The sequence below is a fragment of the Channa argus genome, chromosome 3, assembly GCF_033026475.1.
Source record: "Channa argus isolate prfri chromosome 3, Channa argus male v1.0, whole genome shotgun sequence".
NCBI classification, from domain to species: Eukaryota; Metazoa; Chordata; class Actinopteri; order Anabantiformes; family Channidae; genus Channa; species Channa argus.
This window is the reverse complement of record NC_090199.1, coordinates 25,398,017-25,419,521: the sequence shown is the minus strand read 5'-3', so window position 1 is coordinate 25,419,521 and position 21,505 is coordinate 25,398,017. Positions and strand designations below refer to the sequence as shown.

At 37.4% G+C, this 21,505-nt stretch overlaps 2 protein-coding genes across 2 annotated transcripts; both read right to left on the bottom strand.

The window, feature by feature from the left end:
• Positions 1-1,026: 1,026 nt before the first annotated feature.
• Positions 1,027-11,431, bottom strand: LOC137123888 (equilibrative nucleobase transporter 1-like). The gene is made up of 14 exons (XM_067498252.1): positions 11,324-11,431; positions 11,065-11,236; positions 9,956-10,264; positions 8,565-8,694; positions 7,418-7,464; positions 6,711-6,787; positions 6,494-6,586; positions 5,477-5,616; positions 5,249-5,385; positions 4,288-4,431; positions 4,038-4,145; positions 3,767-3,953; positions 3,356-3,479; positions 1,027-3,121 (listed from the first exon to the last, which is right to left on the bottom strand). The coding sequence occupies exons 3-14, from the start codon at positions 10,131-10,133 to the stop codon at positions 2,972-2,974; spliced, it is 1,515 nt and encodes a 504-aa protein (XP_067354353.1). The 5' UTR covers positions 10,134-10,264; positions 11,065-11,236; positions 11,324-11,431; the 3' UTR covers positions 1,027-2,971.
• Positions 11,432-13,590: 2,159 nt separating this feature from the next.
• On the bottom strand, positions 13,591-20,680 carry LOC137123884 (equilibrative nucleobase transporter 1-like). The gene is made up of 12 exons (XM_067498231.1): positions 20,495-20,680; positions 20,056-20,185; positions 18,777-18,823; positions 17,976-18,052; positions 17,755-17,847; positions 17,254-17,393; positions 17,040-17,176; positions 16,343-16,486; positions 16,043-16,150; positions 15,771-15,957; positions 14,666-14,789; positions 13,591-14,381 (listed from the first exon to the last, which is right to left on the bottom strand). The coding sequence occupies exons 1-12, from the start codon at positions 20,670-20,672 to the stop codon at positions 14,250-14,252; spliced, it is 1,497 nt and encodes a 498-aa protein (XP_067354332.1). The 5' UTR covers positions 20,673-20,680; the 3' UTR covers positions 13,591-14,249.
• Between the last annotated feature and the right edge of the window lie 825 nt (positions 20,681-21,505).

Sequence of the window (21,505 nt, the reverse complement as noted above, 5' to 3'; positions counted from 1 at the left end):
TGATGGCAGCAACACATCTCCAGAAAGTTGGAACAGGGTGATGTTTACCATTGTGTAACACCCCTTGTTCTTTTAACAACTGTCTGTAAATGTCTGAGAAGTGAGGAGACCAGTAGCTGGAGTTTTAGGAGAGGAATTGCAGTGCCATGTGATGGCCTGGAGATCACACGCATCCAGCTTGACCTTCGGCCTAGTCCATTGTGCACAGAGATTCCTTCTGATTCTCTGAATCTTTTGATTATATTATTTCCTGCAAATGGTGGGATCTTCAAAGTCTTGGCAATTGTATGCTGAAGAACATTTTTCTGAAATTTTTCCACAATTATGAGACACTGTTTCTCACAGACTGGTGAACCTCTGCTCACCTTTACATTCCAGAGGCTCTGCCTCTCTTACATGCTTCTTTTATACCCAGTCATGTTACTGACCTGATGCCAATTAACCTAATTAGTTGTCAAATGCTCCTCCATGTTTTTTCTATTTGCAGCATTTATTTTTCCAGCCTTTTGTTGCCCCATTCAAATTTTGTTGTGATGTGTTGCCACCATCAAATTAAAGATTAGCTAGTAAAATATCTGTTTCAACATCTGATATGTTGTTTATGTTCTTAAGTGAATAAAATATGGGTTGATGATATTCACAAATCCTTGTATTCTGTTTTTAGTTATGCTTTACACATCGACCTGACTTTTTTGGAATTGGGGCTGTACATTGAATGTCTTTGTGTCTTAAGTACCTTCTCACACCTGATGCCTTACCTTGTTTCAATACTGTCATGCAGTTGGTTAAAAGTTAATCCTATTTTTTTATCTGTTGTTTTAATTTTTAAGAAATGTATGAATATAACTGATACCCGTATGTACTCCCCATGGTAGTACATTTACCATGTGTTTTTGCAAGCTACTTGTATTTTATATAATCTATTAGTAGATTATGAATAAAACAGTAGAACTGTTTTTTTTTTTTTAGAAGAAGCTAAAAAAAAACAGTTGGGTATAAAACATGCTGTGAGATTTCAATTGTAAAAGAACATCGCTTACTCATTACTGTAGGTCTTTCAAAAGCTTTACAAAACCTTTACAAAAGTAAAATTCAGCACGACATTATAAACCGTTAACATGGACGAAGCGCAGTATCGCAGTGTATTTTTAAGACTTTGATGTTCTCTCTCATTCACATACATGTAACGCAACTTATGTCCCATTATAATGTACACCTGTTAAATACTTTTTGCAATAAAAATACCATTTGCACTGGTCATTTGTTTAAATGGTACAATAAATCAGGATTGAGGTACTAATCTAACTATATAATGTAAACTACATTATTTTTGGTTTGCATACATACACTCACTGGACACTTTATTAGGTGCATGTGTACAATCTAATGCAATCCAATACAACAGCTCTGCCACCTCATTCATGCTTCATAGAGTGGCCACTCGAGTACAACTCCCCTACTTTGACCTCAATAATAGACACACAGTAGAATTATCACCTTTCTGACCGCTTCACCTTAAAAACTGAAAAAACATAATGTCGTAAAAGTAGAACTCCTGGCAGAGCTGCTTTATTGATTGCATGAGATTGTATGGTTGTACCAAAAACAGTGGCCAGTGAGTGTAAAATAACATTGGAAAGCACGCAGACTAGTTCATCTGTTGCATATTGATAATCTAGATTTAGTTTTATCCATTCATATCCATTTTGCCCCATTGGTCTACCATCGACAACACAATTTCGTTTAAAACAATCTAAAATTCAATTTATAAAAAAAATTAATTCAACCATTTGTAGTTGTAACCTCAGATACTGCCTTGATTCTTCTTTGGTAAGTCCCTACAAGCTTCTCCACTTGTATTTGGGGACTTTATCCCATCGTTCAACTCTCTTTACAGATGTTTTATTAAATTTAAGTCTGGGCTTTGGCTGAGCCACTCCAGCATTTTCTTGGCTGTTGGTCCAGGTTTTTTCATGCTGAAAGGTGAACTGTCCCCGCACTCTCGGGTCTAATTCATTGCGGAGACTCTTGTTTGTCTTGTTTGGTGTTCATCACTGCCATGTTAAGGAAATAGAGGTGGGCCAATGAGTGACTAGAGCAGGCTGGTGTCGGGGAACACTTGGTGGAAAACAATTCCACTATTTATAAAATATGTCCAGTCAGTTTTTAATTTTACCTGCGTGTGTGGAGTTTTTTATTTATATTATTTTTACTGGTATCAGTAGAGATTCTTGATTTTAACTTAGCTGCAGGTGAGATAAAGCTGATGGATTCCTACATAGAGATGCAGTTGTTAAAGTAAAAGGGGAAAAAAGTAGTTAACCATGTTCTCAAAGTCTCATGCATGTGTAAAAACCAGATAATGAACATGAACCTTAAATATGGCAGAGTTCTTGCATGGGAGTTCATTTTTAATGATCGGAGCCCAATGCTTTTTTCAATAGGACCTCACTTTAATTGTGATTTAGCTGTATAGAGCCTTTTGGGATTTTATATCATCATGCAGTGATGAAGGTAAAGGTTAAAGGAGGAGTTAACGACTGCTTGGATCACCAAGCTTTAGTGGAAAGAACAGCTTCATGTCATCTGCAAAGCGATATTTTTTTTTTCACACAGAGGAAGGATTCAGTGCATTATGAAAACCAAAACAGAGCCTAACATGGAGCCTTGTGATACTCCACAGGAGATGCGTGCAGAGACAGAGGACATATAGATTGTAAAAGCTTGTGTCTTTGTCTGTAGAAGGCAAACCTTTGAAAAAAACGTTAAAAGTTGTAGCTTTGAAGTTAGTTGACAACATTCAATATTATATTGAGCATTGAAAATGTAAAATATCAGTGCATTTGAAAAAGATCAAAACAAAAATTAAAAAGGTTGCAATTTTCTGGTTAAAAAGTAACAAACAGACAAAAACATTTTACAACCGAGAAAGTGTCTCAACAGAGACTAAAACATTTTAGTGATTATTTCTCTATAACTTAGCTTCAGCCAGTATAGAGCCACATGTGGCATCACTCTGAGACTTTTCTGCCCAGTTGCGGCTGATTTTCCTGCAGTAGATGAATACGTAAACTGGATGGATAAACACCAGCAGTGTGAGGATCGTCAAAGCAATGTCCACCTGGAACAGATCAAAACATCCTTCATTTATCTTAAGTCAATTACAATATAATTGTAATATTTTTACCTTTATGTGATGTACCTACTATATTTTTTACATTTTGTTTACTAACCCACAGTGGCACAAGCTAAAAGTGTTTTTGAGCCTTCTACCTAAATGTGACCTCCAAAATGATTTGTTAATGTCCCATTGTTGTTGTGTAAAAGTACTTCTTAAAATGCATCAAGAACATACAAAAAAGGGGTCTCCACCCAGAGGTCCTTTGACCAGGGCAAAGCAGGGGTACTGCAGCAGAGAGATGACAGCAGACACAAACATCACCAGGCCGTACAGCTTCCCAAAGTGGCGGGCTGGAAAACTGCAACACAGAAAGACCTGTCAATTTCACAGTTGTTCTGTGTAAAATATGGTCATATTTATTGCCCTGATCTGTATCAACCATACTTATAAGTCATTTGTAAGTTTAATTGTCCACAATAAATTAAAGCACAATTCACAGATTTATTGCTGGATTCTTGAAATAATGAATGGTGACGTAAGGCAACACTTTGTCCCATATTAAGGAGGAAAACTGCATTAACACAGAAGGGCAGTGGTCACAGGTACAACTCCTCCTTTATGTGTGTGGGTGTGATAGCCACTGACGCGATGCTGATGAAGGCTGCATTTCCGCCGTAGAGGAAGGAGCGATTGAGGACTTGTAGAACAAAAGTGAAGTACTGCAGTGGGAGGACAGGAATGGAGGCACACACGGAGAACAGCAGGCACTGAAGAGAGGTCAGGAACAGAGACAGAGAGGAGGAACGCAGGTCGGCCTGCTGCTCTGTTTCCCCTACAGAACAGAAAATGTAGGAATAAGTAAAGATGCTCTGTTCCACACAAAGACATGCAGTTATAACCATAGTCACTCATTTACCTTGAGCCAGAGGTTTTCCCCTGTGTCTGTCCATGATGAGGCCGTTCCAGGGTGCACACAGCACTCCACACAGCTGGGTCAACGCAAAAGCATTGGTGTACTGACTCACTGAGGAACATAAAGATGGTGGAAAGGAGAAGCAACAAAAAAAAAAAAAAACCTACTGATCAGGAAGAGAGGAAATCTAACACTTACACTGACAGTGAGTTTATAGATGTGATAAAATGCATCAGTAACTTGTATGGGTTACCCAGGTTTGGCTCATTGTTGGCTAGCCGGTTGAGCATGGGGTTGAGTGTGCCAATGAAGAGGTAGTGTCTCAGCTGCATTATGGACAACCACAGTAGGTGCCACAAGAAGAACCAGGACAGCACACAGCTCCGGAAACTCATCCCTAAACACAAGAACAATTAAAATGTAAAACCATTTTCACGTGCCACTTAAAATACAGGATAGGAGGTTTTATGGAGGTTATTATGGATTTGACTGCTCAATGGTTTTTGTTTAAGTTGTTTTCTTAGCAGAGCATACATTTCCTGACATAACAACATGCTCAAAATTGTACATACAGGTTCAAAAAACACAAAAGACTCAGCTCCCACTCAGCTGAGCAGACACACTGCTTTAGATGATCAGGAACCACAATGGCACAGGTGTACAGTGAACTGGAAAATGCTGGACGGAAACCTAGTCAAGTCAAGTGAGTCACACTCAGAGTGGATGGAATGATGATGGAGGGTTATCTCAGAATGTTTCAGCATAATGTCAAATGTTCTGCTAAATAGTTGAAACCTTGACAAAGTTTAGTGTTCCAGCAAGAGAATGATAGCGGACCCACATCAAAGCTGGTTGTGGAAAGAATAAGTGTGTCTAAATTTCGGGTTTGTTCCAAGAAACTGTCAATCGTGTTCAACTCCACAAATTCTACCAAGAAGACCTGTCAAACATCCAACCAGTTCTGCCAGAAATTGTATGAGGGCTACCAAAAGTGAAAGCTAAAGGTGAAACTTCAAATTCCTGGGTTTTTTGTTTATTAAACAAATGTTGTATCTTGTAAAATCATTGTGAAAAAACACACAGGTCAAAGAAATTATTTAAAGCCCAATATTTCATAGTCATTGCAGATTGCATGTAGACATCCAATCACAATTGTACCTTATAATTAGTGTATAATAAGTGTTTTTTATTCAGTTATGATAAATATGTTTTACCTTGGCTCTCTGTCTCTTTCTCAGGTGCTGGTGGTGTGTTGTCTTTCCCACTGGACTCCTGTGAAGCTGTCAACTCACCGTCCCTCTTCTTCTCATATTGCTCCACATTGTAAGTGTTGGCCTTTCCACACTGTAATCTGAACATCAAAAAGAATTTTGTATACATAATGTTTCATGAATAAAGATGATGTAAAGTACCCTGTTACAAAGTTTATGTGTTAATCTCACCCATATGTGTAGTGTGGAGGCAGTGGGTATGGGATGTGGGTTCTCGGCATCAGCAGGCAAGTCCTCACAAGGTGAATGATGCTGCAGAGCGACACAACAATAAAGGAGGTACGAAGAGAGACTCCCTGTTCATACAGAATCTGGAAAGCAAAAAAAAAAAAAAAAAAAAAAGCTTATTTAAAATAACATTTTCTAAAAAAGTAAAAAGAGAACATATAAGTGTTGAAACTTAATCATTTGATTGTTTTTGGTAAAATATTACACTCATTTTGAATTTGATGCTTGTAACACATCGCAACAAAGTTGGAAGGAGGGCAACAAAACACTGGAATCGTTGTGTTTGCTAGAAAAAACCTGGTGGAACGTATCACACAAAGGGGGGTTAATTGGCAATGGGTCTGTATCATAACGAGTTTTCAGAAGTAATGACTGGGCAAGATTTATCACACTTTATCACAATGAAAAATGTCATGCTGTCCTCTGGCCCGACAAGTCAAAATTGGAATTTGTTTTTGGAAACCTTTGACGCCACATATAGCGGTGAAGGGACCTTTCACCTATTGAAAACATTTGGTGCATTATGAGGCAATGAGTAAAGGCCCTGAGCTGTTAAACAGTTGAAATCATGTATTTAAAAAACATTGCTTTTTAGAAATTAAAACAATTGGTACGTATCCAAACTTTTCTGGACATGGACTTTGGACATATCAATTTATATAGCAGACAAGCAGAGAACGCACTTATCACTAATGGTGATTTTTGGTCTAATGGCATTTGATATGAGGGACCTAATGTGTGCGTTCAATGAAAATAATATTCTGTACCTGTGTAGAGAGGATAACCAGTCGTTTATAGTTCACTGTAGTTGTTATCCCGTTATGTGACAGTAGTCAAAACATCGATGCCTTTTTTATTATGCCTATGTCTTTTTTTGACAGCTACCCACAGCTAATAATTAATATCAGATGTTGTCAGAAATATGGCATTATAAGGCCTTTGATGTGACTGAACTTTTACCTTGATGATGAAAAACACAGCTGCAGAAGAGTCAAACGCACCATTGTAGAGGGTGATGATGGTGGAGCGGTGAGCCGCAAACAGGTTGGCCACCTTCCCCACACACAGACACAGTTCATCAGTATAAAATGTCTACAAATTACCAATGTTCAATAGCTATAATGCATGATGGGTTCTGTGGTGAAATATTTACACTGGAAATGTTTGGTGTACTCACCTGTATGTTAGAGAGCAGAAGCAGAATTCCTCCCACAGCGATGCACGACAAGGCAGGAAAAAGTAACTCTGGAAAAGCTAGAGGACAATGGAAGACTCATCACACTTATTATCCTTCACGCAAGTTTAATAATGACATAGTTATGATGTGATTGTAAAGTTATTGCCTACAAAGAAGTCTCAGCAAAGGAGAAGAGTATATTGGTTTAAACCACCATAGCTAAAAAGCTAAAAGCAGATGTAGACACATTTGTCTGGAATTTGTTTTTTACATGTTTGCTATATCATTAAGGTGTAAATTAAGTACTGAATTAATGCTCATGCTGTCACCAAAAACTGCCATGGTTTTTACCGTACAAGGAGTCATTTGAATAAACTTCATATTCTGTCCTGGAAACCATTTATTTAGTATAAGAATCCGAATTTCGACTAAAACCAGAAAAAAATGACCTCAACAAACAAATTGTTTCCTGGTACATGTCAGATCAGACTTAAAATTAAGTCAGCTGGTGGCAGGGCCATTTCCTGTCAGGGTCTCTTCCTCTGAAATAACCTCTCTGCTCACATCAGACAGCCTGACTCTCTGGAGGCCAATCATTTTACGGCTGTTTAACATTACCTAATAAAACGAACAGTAAAATCGAACCATTTACTCTAGACCTAGACGATCAAAACTATTTGTCTATGCTTGTGTGTACGTGCTGTTACCTGCACTGGAGAAGGCCACAAGCAGGGTTCCAGTGGTGTACAAAGATCTGGAGAAAAGCAACATGAATTACCTTTTTATTTGTGCCATCGGCCTTCATTTCTCTCCAAACCATGATTAAAAACACACTAGCCAGGCACACTGCTCCGCTAAGTGAAGTATTTCTTCACATGTTCAACATAAATATTTTCCAACTGGACATGGTCTCAGGCATGTGCGGTTTACTGGCGGCACAATAAGGAAATGTTGATTTGGAACATGTGGGATCAACATTTGTTAATAATGTGTTGACTGCGTGTTTTGGAATGACAGCATGTGGCACCCAGTGGAGCAGTGTGTCTGGTTAGTGTGTTTTTAATACATCTTTGGACAACAGTGGAGGATCTACAGTGTGGCACAATGCACAAACTAAGCGTGAGCAGATTCAGTGTTGGTTTTACCTGTGATGGTGGTTGTTGACAATTAATAATTTAGAAAATGATCAGAGTTATTATTTAAGATTTGCTTTTGCTGCGTTTAATAGATAAGGTGTTTCCATTCATACAATTACTTGCTTAATTGCTTCAAGCACATTTTCTCAGCGCTTTTCATAGGTGGGCTACTTTATATCAATCGATTTGTGCACTGCAGTAAATAACTTTGTACAAAGCTCTAACTTCTTTCTATACTTTTTGCAAAGAAAAGATTACATTTGATATGATTGCAAACACAATTAAAGTTTTTGTCAAGTGGCGATACAGACGCTAAACATACACGAGTCAAATATGGTCTGACGCCAAAAGAGGTGGGTTCTGCCTCGTAATCTCTCTGCCTATGTGAGACACTCCCTACTTTTATCTCTGTAACCCTTAACTGGCCCCCTTTATCCTATGTGTGACCTGCAGAAATAACTAAACAGCCAACTGAAAAATACCTTTGCACATTGTTAATGTCTTTGCTGTATCTACTGAAACAACTGGTAAAAAAAAAGTGACGATCTTAGGTTGAACTGATATGTTTTAAAGTACTGATAAAAACTGTATGATTTACAACCAGGGATTGTTTGTCCGTATGTATAATTTGGATAAACAAGAGGCATTTAATACCTAAAAATGCATTTTTGAACTTGGACTGCAGCCTGGATAGACAAGAAACGCTACATGAACTCACATTCCCAACAGTCTCGTCACCATGGTCCCAAATCGATCAAATAAGTAGCCATTGACCAAACTCAAGAAGTTGTTGAGGAATGAGGCGATGGTGAAGACTAGAGAAAACCTCTCATCCTGTGAACTACAGTCTGTGAGAGAGAAGCAAAGAAAAGCAGAAGAAGAGAAGCACTGATATCACCACGATGAGTCTGGTCATGACTGATGAAAGTTCTGTCTTTGTTCACACATCCAAAGGTAAAAGCTCCAAATGGGGAGTTTCCTAGCAAAATAATCTTATCAGACAATTTATGAAATAACTGCTCTGAACCTTTTGACTTCACTGCATTTATCTCAAAACTTACTGTACAAAGAAATATTTAAATAAAGCTCATTTAAAGGAGTCTGTCGAACAGCTGAAATTCTTAATAAAGCAAGAATGGGAAAGATTTTGCATTCATACCTAATGCAACTGGTCTGTTCAGAGTTTGGAAACTGTAATAGAGTGTTGTTAAGACACAAGGTGATGCAGCACAGTCGTAAACACATCCTGTCCCGACTTCTCTCAAATGCATTGCTGGCATCAAAATTCAAAATGAGCAGATTTGTTTAAAAAATCAATTCAAGTATCTCCGCTTTAACATTTGAATGTTTTCTTGTTCCTGTTTTCAATCAATGCGTTTCAAAGAATCTGCAAATCATTGTATTCTCAATTTATTCACATTTTACACAGTGTCCCAACTTTCCTTAAAGGCAGGTTTGTACATTTAAGATCTTTTAGTCCAGCTTAATTCAAATGCAACGTGGGAGAAAATTAAGTTGCAGCAACTAAACACCTGATTGTTTCTATAAAGAAGATTTGTTGTATCTGGATATGATTGCTTTTGTATGTGTATTAGTATGACACACACAGGGGGCGGCTGTAGCTCAGTTGGTAGAGACAGTCGTCCACAGACGACCTGGGAAAGACACTTAACCCCTAGCAGCCCATACCCCTACCTAGCTGTACAGTGCCGGTTGAAATTGGGGAGGGTTGCGTCAGGAAGGGCATCCGGCGTAAAAAACTGTGCCAAATCAACATGCGGACGATGGTCCGCTGTGGCGACAATGAACTCACGGGATAAACCGAAAGGACAAAAAAAATTAGTATGACACACATCTTAGAACGGTTAGAGACAGAAAAAGGAATGTAATGTTTCAGAATGTCCAACCCAAAGTTCTGACCCTGGAAAGGTTGTGGAAAGATCTGAAAGTGGCATTTCATTTAAGGAAGCCAACCAAAATCCTTAAAGCTGTTGTTCCCATATCTCTCTTAGTTGATAAAAGTTACTGTTTGGTTGAGATTATTGCTGCAAATTGGGTTTTTCCCTGCTACATGTTTACCTCTTCAGCCTTACCCCCAGAGTGGCTCACCTGTACTGTTTTGGGTTTTGTTGGTTCCTGGGATGCTGACACACCCGTGACTGAAGTATCCGTCCTCCTTCAGCACAAACACCAGAGAGGCGAAACCAAACACAGCACCGGCGAAGCAAAGACACTCCACCATCCCCGAGGCCAGCGTCAGCGCGTAGCGCAGCTTGGTCCCCTGCATGCTTCAGCAGCTCGGTCCAACTTTCCCACCAGTCACAGAGTGCTCTTTCTTTTTCCGTACCTTCAATTTCCTCTTAAACAGAGGTTCCCTCAGCTTGTTCCGGAGCCTGCAACACTCGACTGGCTTTGTTTCTACAGTTTAGAGCAGAAACAGAACAGGTGTGAGGAGAGATATTAACTTCCACGCCTACAACAACAGATGATACAGGACTGAGCAGCTGTGGTGTAACATTTTAAATGGATGAAACAAACACTATACAGTGAATAATAAAAATACAAATTCTTACCCTAAAATAATTCACATCTAAGTTTTAGGAATAATTTATTGGTCAAAGTGTAAAAGTGCAAGAAAATCCTTTATATTTCGTGCCCACACACAAACAGAGATAACCCTAAAGCTTTTCAACAGTACCGTCTATGATAAGAGAGTTACTTTGTACTCTGCTGCTGCTTTGTAGCGTGTTGTGTCCAGTCACAGCCTTGATACGAACCGACTTCACCCACTATGCTCAATATGGTCAATTCCAAGATGTTTAAATTAAAGTTAAATCTATGCCAAGAGTGTCTGCTCAGGTTTAAATAGTGTTTACTAGTTATTATTAATACTGGACTGCAGTAAACATCACCTGGCATCAGGCTTAATATTTTTTCACACAAGTAGTTGCTTTACTTTCCAGTAGTACAAAGAAAAATGTATGGATTATCAATAGAGAGTAAAGTACATTCATTATAGTACTGTACTTAAACTTACTTTTATTAAACATCTACATTTACTTTGAATTTGTATGAAATTAGAAAATCATGTAATAATGTACAATGAACTACCCAATAATTTATAAACTATTTTATGTCAAAATGCAGCCTGTATATTAATGCATTGGAAACAATAATAGTATAATGTAACTTAAAGTACAATAATAATAGATACTTACATTGAAGAGTCAGTTGTCCCTTATGGTTTTCTGTGCCTCATGCTGAACTCACCCTACAGCATGAGGACATCTCGGCAGTTACTATCACCAGGCAGTGCAGCAGCCACTAATCCAGATTAGTCCACCTAATCTATGCGTAATGACACATGGCACCGCGTCGACGGGAAACGGCCTAAAATTAGACGAAAATTATTTAAAAGCAAGTATTGGAAATTTGGTGTTAGAGAAAGTTACATGTGAAGACGTTGAACGCACCCACCTCGCGCTTCATTCCTTGAACAGGCGCTGCAGCGCTTAGATGTGAATGGATGGTCACCTCGTAATATCCAGATGACCCAAACCGCGAGGACAATGATGACGCACCGCTCCCTCACTCCCCCAAAAAATAAAAAACAAAGAAACAACAAAAAAAAACGTTTCTCGTCTAATTATAGAATGATGGATTGGTGGATGAACGCTCTGTCTCCTGCGACACAGTCGCCGTGATGAATTTTACCTGTTATTAAACAAAGGACTCAGACCTGTGGAAACATTATTGCTTAAAGTCAGTTTCAGTTACAGTATCATTGTACTGTGCGGGTGTAAAGGTGACACACACACACACACACACACACGGTGACATAAACTAAAATGATGAGTGATCCTTACAATGTGTTCTTGTGCACCCTGGTTAAATATGTTCTCTACAAAGATTCATTATTCACCCATTGTTTTGTTTTCCAAAAATGTTATATTCATATACAAAAAAGGGGTCTCCACCCAGAGGTCCCTTGACCAGGGTTGCATCCCCTCATTTGTAATTGTCAAAGACTAAAACAAAGACAATTTTTTTCTTTAACATAATATTTCATGCACATTCAGCTAGTGTAAATGTTCCTTAATCAGAAATGTATTAAAGTTATGCTTTAAGTAACTATTTTTGTTACTTCCAATCAAAAATGGTCAAGAGTATAGAAACCTTGATACTTTGTGAAATAAAATGTAAGTTTAATTCATTTCTGATTAAGGAACATTTGTACTGGCTGAATGTGCATAAAATATACAGTATTCTTTTTAACTTATTGACATTACTGACGTGTTGCAATAATGTAGTGATATGAAACTTCCACTAATAGTCCTGAGGACTGTTGTAGTGTTTTAGAGTTTGTTAAAGAGTGAATTTACTGTTTACAAGTAATAACTCAGTGTCATTTCAGTGTCATTTCGAACATTCTAATTATAGAATGGTGGATTGGTGGATGAACGCTCTGTCTCCTGCACCACAGTCGCCCTGATGAATTTGATCTGTTATTAAACAAAAGACTCAGACCTGTGGACTCTCCTCTGTGCGTGAGAATCTGTGACCTGTCCTCACAGTCAGGACAGGAAAACTCTCCCCACTGTTGTCACGTTTGCACCTGGACTGTCCATTTTCTAGATTAACCCTGAAAGCTACAATTTTCCTCCTTCCACTTTCCTTGGTGACTATGCGTTTTAGTTTAGCTTTGGTCCTGCTCTATTGTTTCATAGAATTTGGCGAATTCTCAGAAATAAATGAAACTGCAGTTCACAACAAAGTAAAACAACCAGTCAACTGCAGCCATCCCATATCCACAGTAACAATAGTTTGTCACCATCAGCTTCAACAGGCTGTGTTATGGAATCATGTTTGGCATCAATAATTTAATCTTAAGGCAGGAAAGAAGTGAGAGACATGCACATGTCAGTTTTTATAATTCACTGAATTGAAAAAAAGTCATTTTCTTTAAATAAAGTTAAATTGAATTCAACATTGGAATCTAGCTTGATTTCCTAATTTAAATCATAATGTATATAAATAAATACTTATGTGTTTTAGTACTGTAGAATTTTCGACAGTCAAGATAATTTGATAAATGTTTTTATTAACAGAGAATTATATTGAAGTCCAGTGGTGTACAAGTACATTGTTGAAGTACGTAAGTACATTTTTTATGTATCTCTACTTTACTTAAGTAGATTTAAATGGGCTCCTTTCACTTTTACTTCACTACATCTAAAAGCTAATTTCTCTACTTTTTACTTCACTACACTTCTAATCAAAGTTGCATTGCAATTACATAACTTCATACAAAAACACTCTTTCTACTTTTTCTATTTTTTCAGAAAACGATCACTAGAGAGACAGGCATAGTGTCAGTCCCTCCTTCCATGGTCTCATTTGAAAGACTTATTTGACATATTAGCAGAAGTCAAATTGAGCTAGTATGCAGTAATTTTACTGCTTATCTTCCTGAACTCGAACTTGGCATTGCCTACCTCTTCTTCTCACTTGATATGAGTAGTTTTGAAATAAAACTGAAAAAACGATCAGATCCTATAGTTTAACAGCTTCAACCAGTCATTTATGTCTGTTACCATTATTAGTTAATATCCCCCCAAACCCGAAGACACACAAGAAAGGAAAGAGAGAATAAATAGATAAGTACTTTTACTTTTAATACTTTAAGTATTTAATTCAGATTTAATACTTTCAGTATTAAAAGTCGATACTTTTATTGAGTGCATTATTGTTTATTTGTTCTTTTACTTTTAAGTACAGTAGTTGAGTACGTCATCCACCATTGTCTGATCAAACTGTCAAACTGATGTGTGTGAGACTGTAGGTAACAAAATTAAAACCTTAATTTAATAGTTGTTTGTAATGTATAGATGCATAGTGAGCTGCCTTTCATTAGTCCAGGAAAGTCTCCCACTCACACTATAATAATGATTTCAATCACTGTGCTGTTCAGAATTCTGCCTAGAGAGCAGAATGAAAGCCAGTGCATATGTTCCACCGCATGGTTTACTGTAACATGGGGACAGACATTAATTATTCAGACCATTTACCTCCTAAAAAAGCAACCCCACTAAAGATAAAGCCTGGATGCAAAGTAAATAGTAACAATTCATTTTTTTCAACTTCATTGTGTTATAGACTTAATTTTATGTGGATATTTTGTGTATCACATTTTATGCATCAGTCCAAGAATTTTTCCAAGAATTTGAGATAAACATGGGAGCTTTGAGATTTGACAGAATGTGGTAAGGATTAAGTTTTTTATTCATAATTTAAAAAGTTACGCATTAAAGCACCTTGAAAAACATTGTCATTTTCTAGTTAAAAGGAACTAAAATATACACGAGAATCTTTCAACCTTGAAAGTGACATTTCAACATTTTCTCTAGAACTTGGCCATTATAGAGCCACTCTGAGAGTTTTCTGCCTGGTTGCAGCTGAGTTTCCTGCAGTGGATGAAGACATAGACAGGATGGACAAACACCAGCAAGTTGAGGAAAATCAGAGCAATGTCGACCTGGAACAGATTAAAACATTATTACTTTAAGTCAGTTTCAGTTACAGTATCATTGTACTGTGTGGGTGTAAAGGTGACCCCCCCCCCCGCACACACACACACACAGACACACACACACACACACACACACACACACACACACACACACACACACACGGTGACATAAACTAAAATGGTGAGTGATCCTTACAATGTGTTCTTGTGCACCCTGGTTAAATATGTTCTCTACAAAGATTCATTATTCACCCATTGTTTTGTTTTCCAAAAATGTTATATTCACATACAAAAAAGGGGTCTCCACCCAGAGGTCCCTTGACCAGGGCAAAGCAGGGGTACTGCAGCAGAGAGAAGGCCGCAGCAATGAAAACCACCAGACCGTACAGCTTCCCAAAGTGACAGGCAGGGAAACTGTGATAGAGAGATAGAAACCTGAAGTTTTACTTAGTTAGGGCACGTGTTAGTTTAAAAAGGACATTAGGCTTTGGTAATACATTAACAGTATACAGTATAACATTACATTGATACACCAAATACCAAAAACCAACGACAGTATCCAAAAAACCTTTTTTATTCTTTTCAGTAGTGTTACAATATGTCATTAATGGTAACTGCTAATAATTTTCCAACACTACAAATATTCACCAAACTAATGTTATTGAACATTAAAAAAAGGGATTTGTAGATAACATTGCGTTAAAAGGTTTGCATCCCCTCATTTGTAATTGTCAAAGACTAAAACAAAGACAATTTTTTTCATCAACATAATATTTCATGCACATTCAGCTAGTGTAAATGTTCCTTAATCAGAAATGTATTAAAGTTATGCTTTAAGTAACTATTTTTGTTACTTCCAATCAAAAATGGTCAAGAGTATAGAAACCTTGATACTTTGTGAAATAAAATGTAAGTTTGATTCATTTCTGATTAAGGAACATTTGTACTGGCTGAATGTGCATAAAATATACAGTATTCTTTTTAACTTATTGACATTACTGACACAAAATAAAGGGAAGCAAACTTTTGATCCCAACTCTGCGTGTTGCAATAATGTAGTGATATGAAACTTCCACTAATAGTCCTGAGGACTGTTTTAGTGTTATAGAGTTTGTTAAAGAGTGAATTTACTGTTTACAAGTAATAACTCAGTGTCATTTCAGCTCTTTGTGTTTTTCATAGTGTTCCACCAGCCACAATTTTATTAACAATAAGTTGAAAATTCAAGCACAGACACCTTTTCACTATGACAAAAGTACTTACTATTTGCAGGTATTTGTACTTGATAGCATCCTAGGTAGCTGATTTAAAGAATTTTAATGCTAACAACTGTTCCAACTGTGGTTGTGTGTGTGTGTGTGTGTGTGCATGTGTATGGGTGTGATAGCCACTGACGCGATGCTGATGAAGGCTGCATTTCCGCCGTAGAGGAAGGAGCGATTGAGGACTTGTAGAACAAAAGTGAAGTACTGCAGTGGGAGGACAGGAATGGAGGCACACACGGAGAACAGCAGGCACTGAAGAGAGGTCAGGAACAGAGACAGAGAGGAGGAACGCAGGTCGGCCTGCTGCTGTGTTTCCCCTACAGAACAAAAATGTAGGAATAAGTAAAGGTGCTGTGTTTCACACACTACAAAATTCAGATATAACAATGGTCCCTCATTTACCTGGGGCCAGAGGTTTTCCCCTGTGTCTGTCCATGATGAGGCCGTTCCAGGGTGCAAACAACACTCCACACATCTGGGTCAACGCAAAAGCATTGGTGTACTGACTCACTGAGGAAGATACAGCCACAAGGAAAAGCAAGACAAAAGCAAACATCAAGAAAAAAGAAAAAACACAGAAGTTGTGATTCAATGTCAATAAGGAGCAGAGGGAATCTAACGTATTATAGGAAATTAGAAAAAGTGTGAAGCCACATTGACTTAACGCATGTGATTCAAATGTTGAATGTCACACTGACGTACCCAGGTTGGGCTCATTGTTGGCCAGGCGGCTGAGCATGGGGTTGAGTGTTCCAATAAAGAGGTGATGTCTCAGCTCCATTATGGACAACCACAGCAGGTTGCATAAGAAGAACCAGGACAGCACACAGCTCCGGAAACTCAGCCCTAAACAAGAATCGGATTTTAGGAATGAGGAAAGACAACACCAGTCATAACATGCTGCTTCCATGTTATCAACCTCATGTGTTGCTACTTCTTAATATGGTCTCTTTTAGCCCTGGCGACCACATATTGCACAGAAACATTGATTCCCACAGCTCAGAATTATTTTCATCTTTGTCTGTGCCACCAGCTTCCTAAACCTCTTTTGGGTCGATAACCTGTTTTTACTGTAACACCACTGTAAGGCAGGAAAACAATAGTAAATTCTTATTTTCATGAGGAATAAAACGCTTCATCATCTTACAACTTTAGCTTTTGGGCTGTTAGACACAAGGAAACTGAAGACAATAGTGTAGGTTCTAAGAAATGTTAACTTGTTAAAAACGTTTTACAGAGTAAAAGATCAATTGAGAAATTAAGAAAATAAAGACAATTTTATTGATAATGAAAATAATCTTTGCTTTCAGGGAATTGTGGCCAAACAACCGTATCATAAGTCCAAAGGCTTGTGGAGATTGAGGAGAAGATGAATTGGGGTATAAATACTGTACAGTACCTGCTCCTGAGTCTTGGGCCTCTTTCTCAGGTGCTGGCGGTGTGTTGTCTTTCCCACTGGACTCCTGTGAAGCTGTCAACTCACTGTCCCCCTTCTTCTCAAATTGCTCCACAGTGTTGGCTTTTCCACACTGTAATCTAAACATGTTTCATCCATGAAGATGATGTAAATAACGGAGAGGAAAATAGTTTTATGTTTGATGTGATAATCTCACCCATATGTGTAGTGTGGAGGCAGTGGGTATGGGATGTGGGTTCTCGGCATCAGCAGGAAAGTCCTCACAAGGTGAACGATGCTGCAGAGCGACAAAACAATAAAGGAGGAACGAAGAGAGACTCCCTGTTCATACAGGATCTGGAAAACAGAGGTAAAAATGTGCTTGTGAAACGTCAGGAAAATGGATAACAAAAGGTTAATGAATAAGCATAGAGCACAATGGTTATCAGCACAACTGGATGTGATATAAAAACGATATTATTCTCTGGCGTTAAGCAGTTTAGGAAATATTATAAAACATTTCATATGACATGTGCCTGACAGAGATGTTGTGATGATTACTACACAGTGTGTCTGTCTACAGATGTCAGTCAACTCTTTGTAGTTGACTATGATTATCCCACAGTATTATTACCAGGATGCAAATGTCTTACGATGTCTAGTCAATAATTGAAGATGCTGTCATAATCAGGCTAAACACTTGACTGAACTGTTTTACCTTGATGATGAAAAACACAGCTGCAGAGGAGTCATAGGCACCATTGTAGAGGGTGATGATGGTGGAGCGGTGAGCGGCAAACAGGTTGCCCACCTTCCCCAAACACAGAGACGTGGTTCCGCAATACAAAATTACTTTGTCAACTGAGTTCTACTTAAATTATAAAATATTGTATGTTTCTGTCCTAAAATATTTTTACAGGGAAAAAATGGTGTATTTACCTGCATGTTAGATAGAAGGAGCAGAATTCCCCCCACGGAGATGCAGGACACGGCAGGAAAAATCAGCTCTGAAACGGCTAAAGGTCAATGGGAAACAAAATCATCACATATTTTATTGTCCTTCAGACAAATTAGGAGATGATGTCCTTGCTTGTATAGAGTGTTAATGTAAATGTGGGTTTCTTTAATTAATGCTGGACTCAAAGAGCAGTCAGAAAAAACAGAACAGCGGAAAAGTAGATTCTTAAACTCATTGAACTATTGTGTATTCCAGCAACGATTACATAGCATACTTGTTCAAACAGATGTAGATGAAAAAAGTTTCAAAGTTTAAAATTAAATATGGGTTGATATGATAAGGCATGAATTCGTTGTAGTCTCCTGGGTTGTTAGGCTAACTGCCATGATTGTTACGGTACAAAGGAAAGCACAGATCCGCTCTATCTGACTTTTGTTTTCCATAAAGATAATGTGTTATGCAACCATAACTTGAAAAACCTTTCATTGTAGAGCTTTTGAACAAAAATTTGGGTTTAAGAATCCAGAAAGATAAGCTATCGGAGTCCAATCTAAGGTCATTTAGCCCGTTTGTGTTTATTTCTCAAAAGAAGAGATTAACAAGAGACAAAACAAGAGATTAATGTACATTTAAGGCTAAAATTGTGTCGCCCTGCTTTCTGCAAACTTTAGAAAGTTGGTACCACTAAACACATGTGAAAGGTGGATTCATTCATCATTCTTTTCTGTGTTGTATTACTAAGTGTTATCTGTGACTGTCTGTGTGTGGTTGTTTCCTGTTACCTGCACTTGAAAAGGCCACAAGAAGTGTTCCAGATGTGTACACAGATCTGGGGAAAGAAGTTACAGTGAATTCAGAGCAGAGTCTCAGACACACTGAGAGGTGTTTTTGCACTTTTTATATAAACCTAAAGCTTGTGATGTTAGTTTAAGAGTCTTATTTTGTTCTGACTGAGAACAGAAAATGATCAACGGATGACCATATACAGTATATTTACAGTAATATAAAGGGAGACTCTTTTTTAAAATTCCTCATTAAATTACTAACCACATTCTCAGTGTTTTTCATTGGTTTGCACCGTGAGCCGTAAATAAGTAACTAAAATCGTCAATATATAACACAGAAGCTGCAGGAATTAACATTCCGTACTTTGGCATATTCTGGACAGAAAAAAGATAAGAAAACTAAGAAAATTCCATACAATTACTACATGATTAGCTTTCTTTATCTTACCAGTGAACTTTAGAAAGGACTGAACCGCTTAATGAAATTAGTGCTTGAACTTTACATTGTTAGTTAGTTTCTTGCTATATACTGAGACAAACTGAAGGACAAATAAACAATCTGAGGTGAAATATTTCTTAATAACTTGTGGCCAAACTCTTACACTCTGTCAGTCTTACCACAGTGAAAAACAAAACAGAGCCAATGTCCCAATGTGCCATAATGATTTTACTAGAGATAACAAACTGTGCTGCACTGTGCACCTGCACAGTGTGTGGAGGTCTTTCTGCATCCAACTGTTTTTCAGATGCAGGAGTAAACATCTGAGCCAGCTCAGATACTCAATATGACACAGTATTTGTACTTTATTCTTTCTTCAATGAGAAAACAACAACAAAAAAGAAACACTTTTTTTTTTGAGAATGAGTTTTCATTCTTTTATCAATACACTTTAAACACAGAAAATCTGAACACTGTAAATACTACTGCAAAAATACAACAAAAAAAAAAAAAAGAAACCAAATGAAACCTATGGGTGCAAATATGCAGAAAATGAAGACTTGAAATACTGAATTTTACATTGAGTCTATTTGCTTCTAATAACTAAAACATTAGGAAAAACATTCATGACTACAACAAGGTTTTTGGTCACTGAATGACACGTCTTTTAACTGTTATGAAAAAATGATGTAAACACTGTGTGAAACCAATGGAAAAGTGCAAAACCAAAAGTTTTTTGCAAGAAACCTTCTTGCTAAGAAAGTGATACTTAAGATCAGTTTCATTAAACACATCTTAGCAATTGAGAAAAACTCTTAAAAAGTTACATAAACTCACAGTCCCAGCAGCCTTATCACAGTGGTCCCAAATCGATCGAATAGATACCCACTGACTAGAGCCGAAATGCTGTTGAGGAATACAGCAATTGTGTAAATGAGAGAAAACCTCTCATCCTGTGAACTACAGTCTGTGAGAGAGTGGCAAAGAAGAACAGAAGTAAAAAAGCTGGTATTTATCATTATTATAGTAGTTAACATCTAACAATTACTATATGTTTATTTGTACTTTGCTGCATCAGTTTAAACTTACACTATGTGAGCTTTATTTTGTAAGGACGTCTTCTTTGTTCCTTTAGATTGTAACTTGTTTTTTAAAAATATATTCCATTTATGATAATGTTCTAAAGGAACACTAGTTTAAAGAACAGATTGGTGTCTATCTGAGTTATTCCCAGCTACCCGTTCACCTCTTGGACATTACCCCCAGAGTGGCTCACCTGTACTGTTTTGGGTGTTGTTGGTTCCTGGGATGCTGACACACCCCTGACTGAAGTATCCGTCCTTTTTCAGCACAAACACCAGAGAGGCAAAACCAAAGACAACACCGGCAAAGCAAAGACACTCCACCATCCCCGAGGCCAGCGTCAGCGTGTAGCGCAGCTTGGTCCCCTGCATGCTTCAGTTCAGCTTTCCAACAAGTCACAGGCTCCTGTATCTGCTGAGAATGTGGTTTCTGCTTCTTCCTCCGTGGTTTATCATTTATTTTTTAACGTTTCTCGTTAAAACGTAACTATTCTCTTAATAACATACTGTATATGCTTGCTGCTGAAAAATTATAGTGTTAAGATGAAAGAAAAAGGTCTATGACTTTAATTGCTTTAGTTTTGTCCGAACAAATGAGCATGTTGATTGTGTGATTTGTTATCAGTAATTAATTATTTTTGGCTGTGACTTTGTTCCAAGAGGCACAGTGATGCTACCAGACTACAGATTATAACCTGACAAACAGAACCATATATCTAGCATACTCCATATACACAATGACAACAAAATTATATATATATATATATATATATATATATATAGTAATGTATTAAATATAAATAGAAAATATTGGGTTTTATCAATTATAAATAGCCTATATTTTTAAATACATTTAAATATTATTTTATATTATATTTATAATATTTTCATACAATATATTCTATATATTTAAATATGTTGTTATCTAAAACATTTAAATACATTTTGTGCTTGTATATATGTAAATCTATAAAACATATGCAAAAGTTTATTAAGTATTAATAGATTTATTCATTTGCATGTAGACATTTAAAGACATTTTCATGAAAGAAAATCACAAATGAATCAGTACTATGTAACAATAGATCTCAATGCAGGGGATCCTGAGGAAATGATCTGACTGACCTCAAACGTATCTATAACGCGTGGTGAACAACGTATGAAACAGAGATATTCTTTTAACAAATAACAAACAACCCAGATAC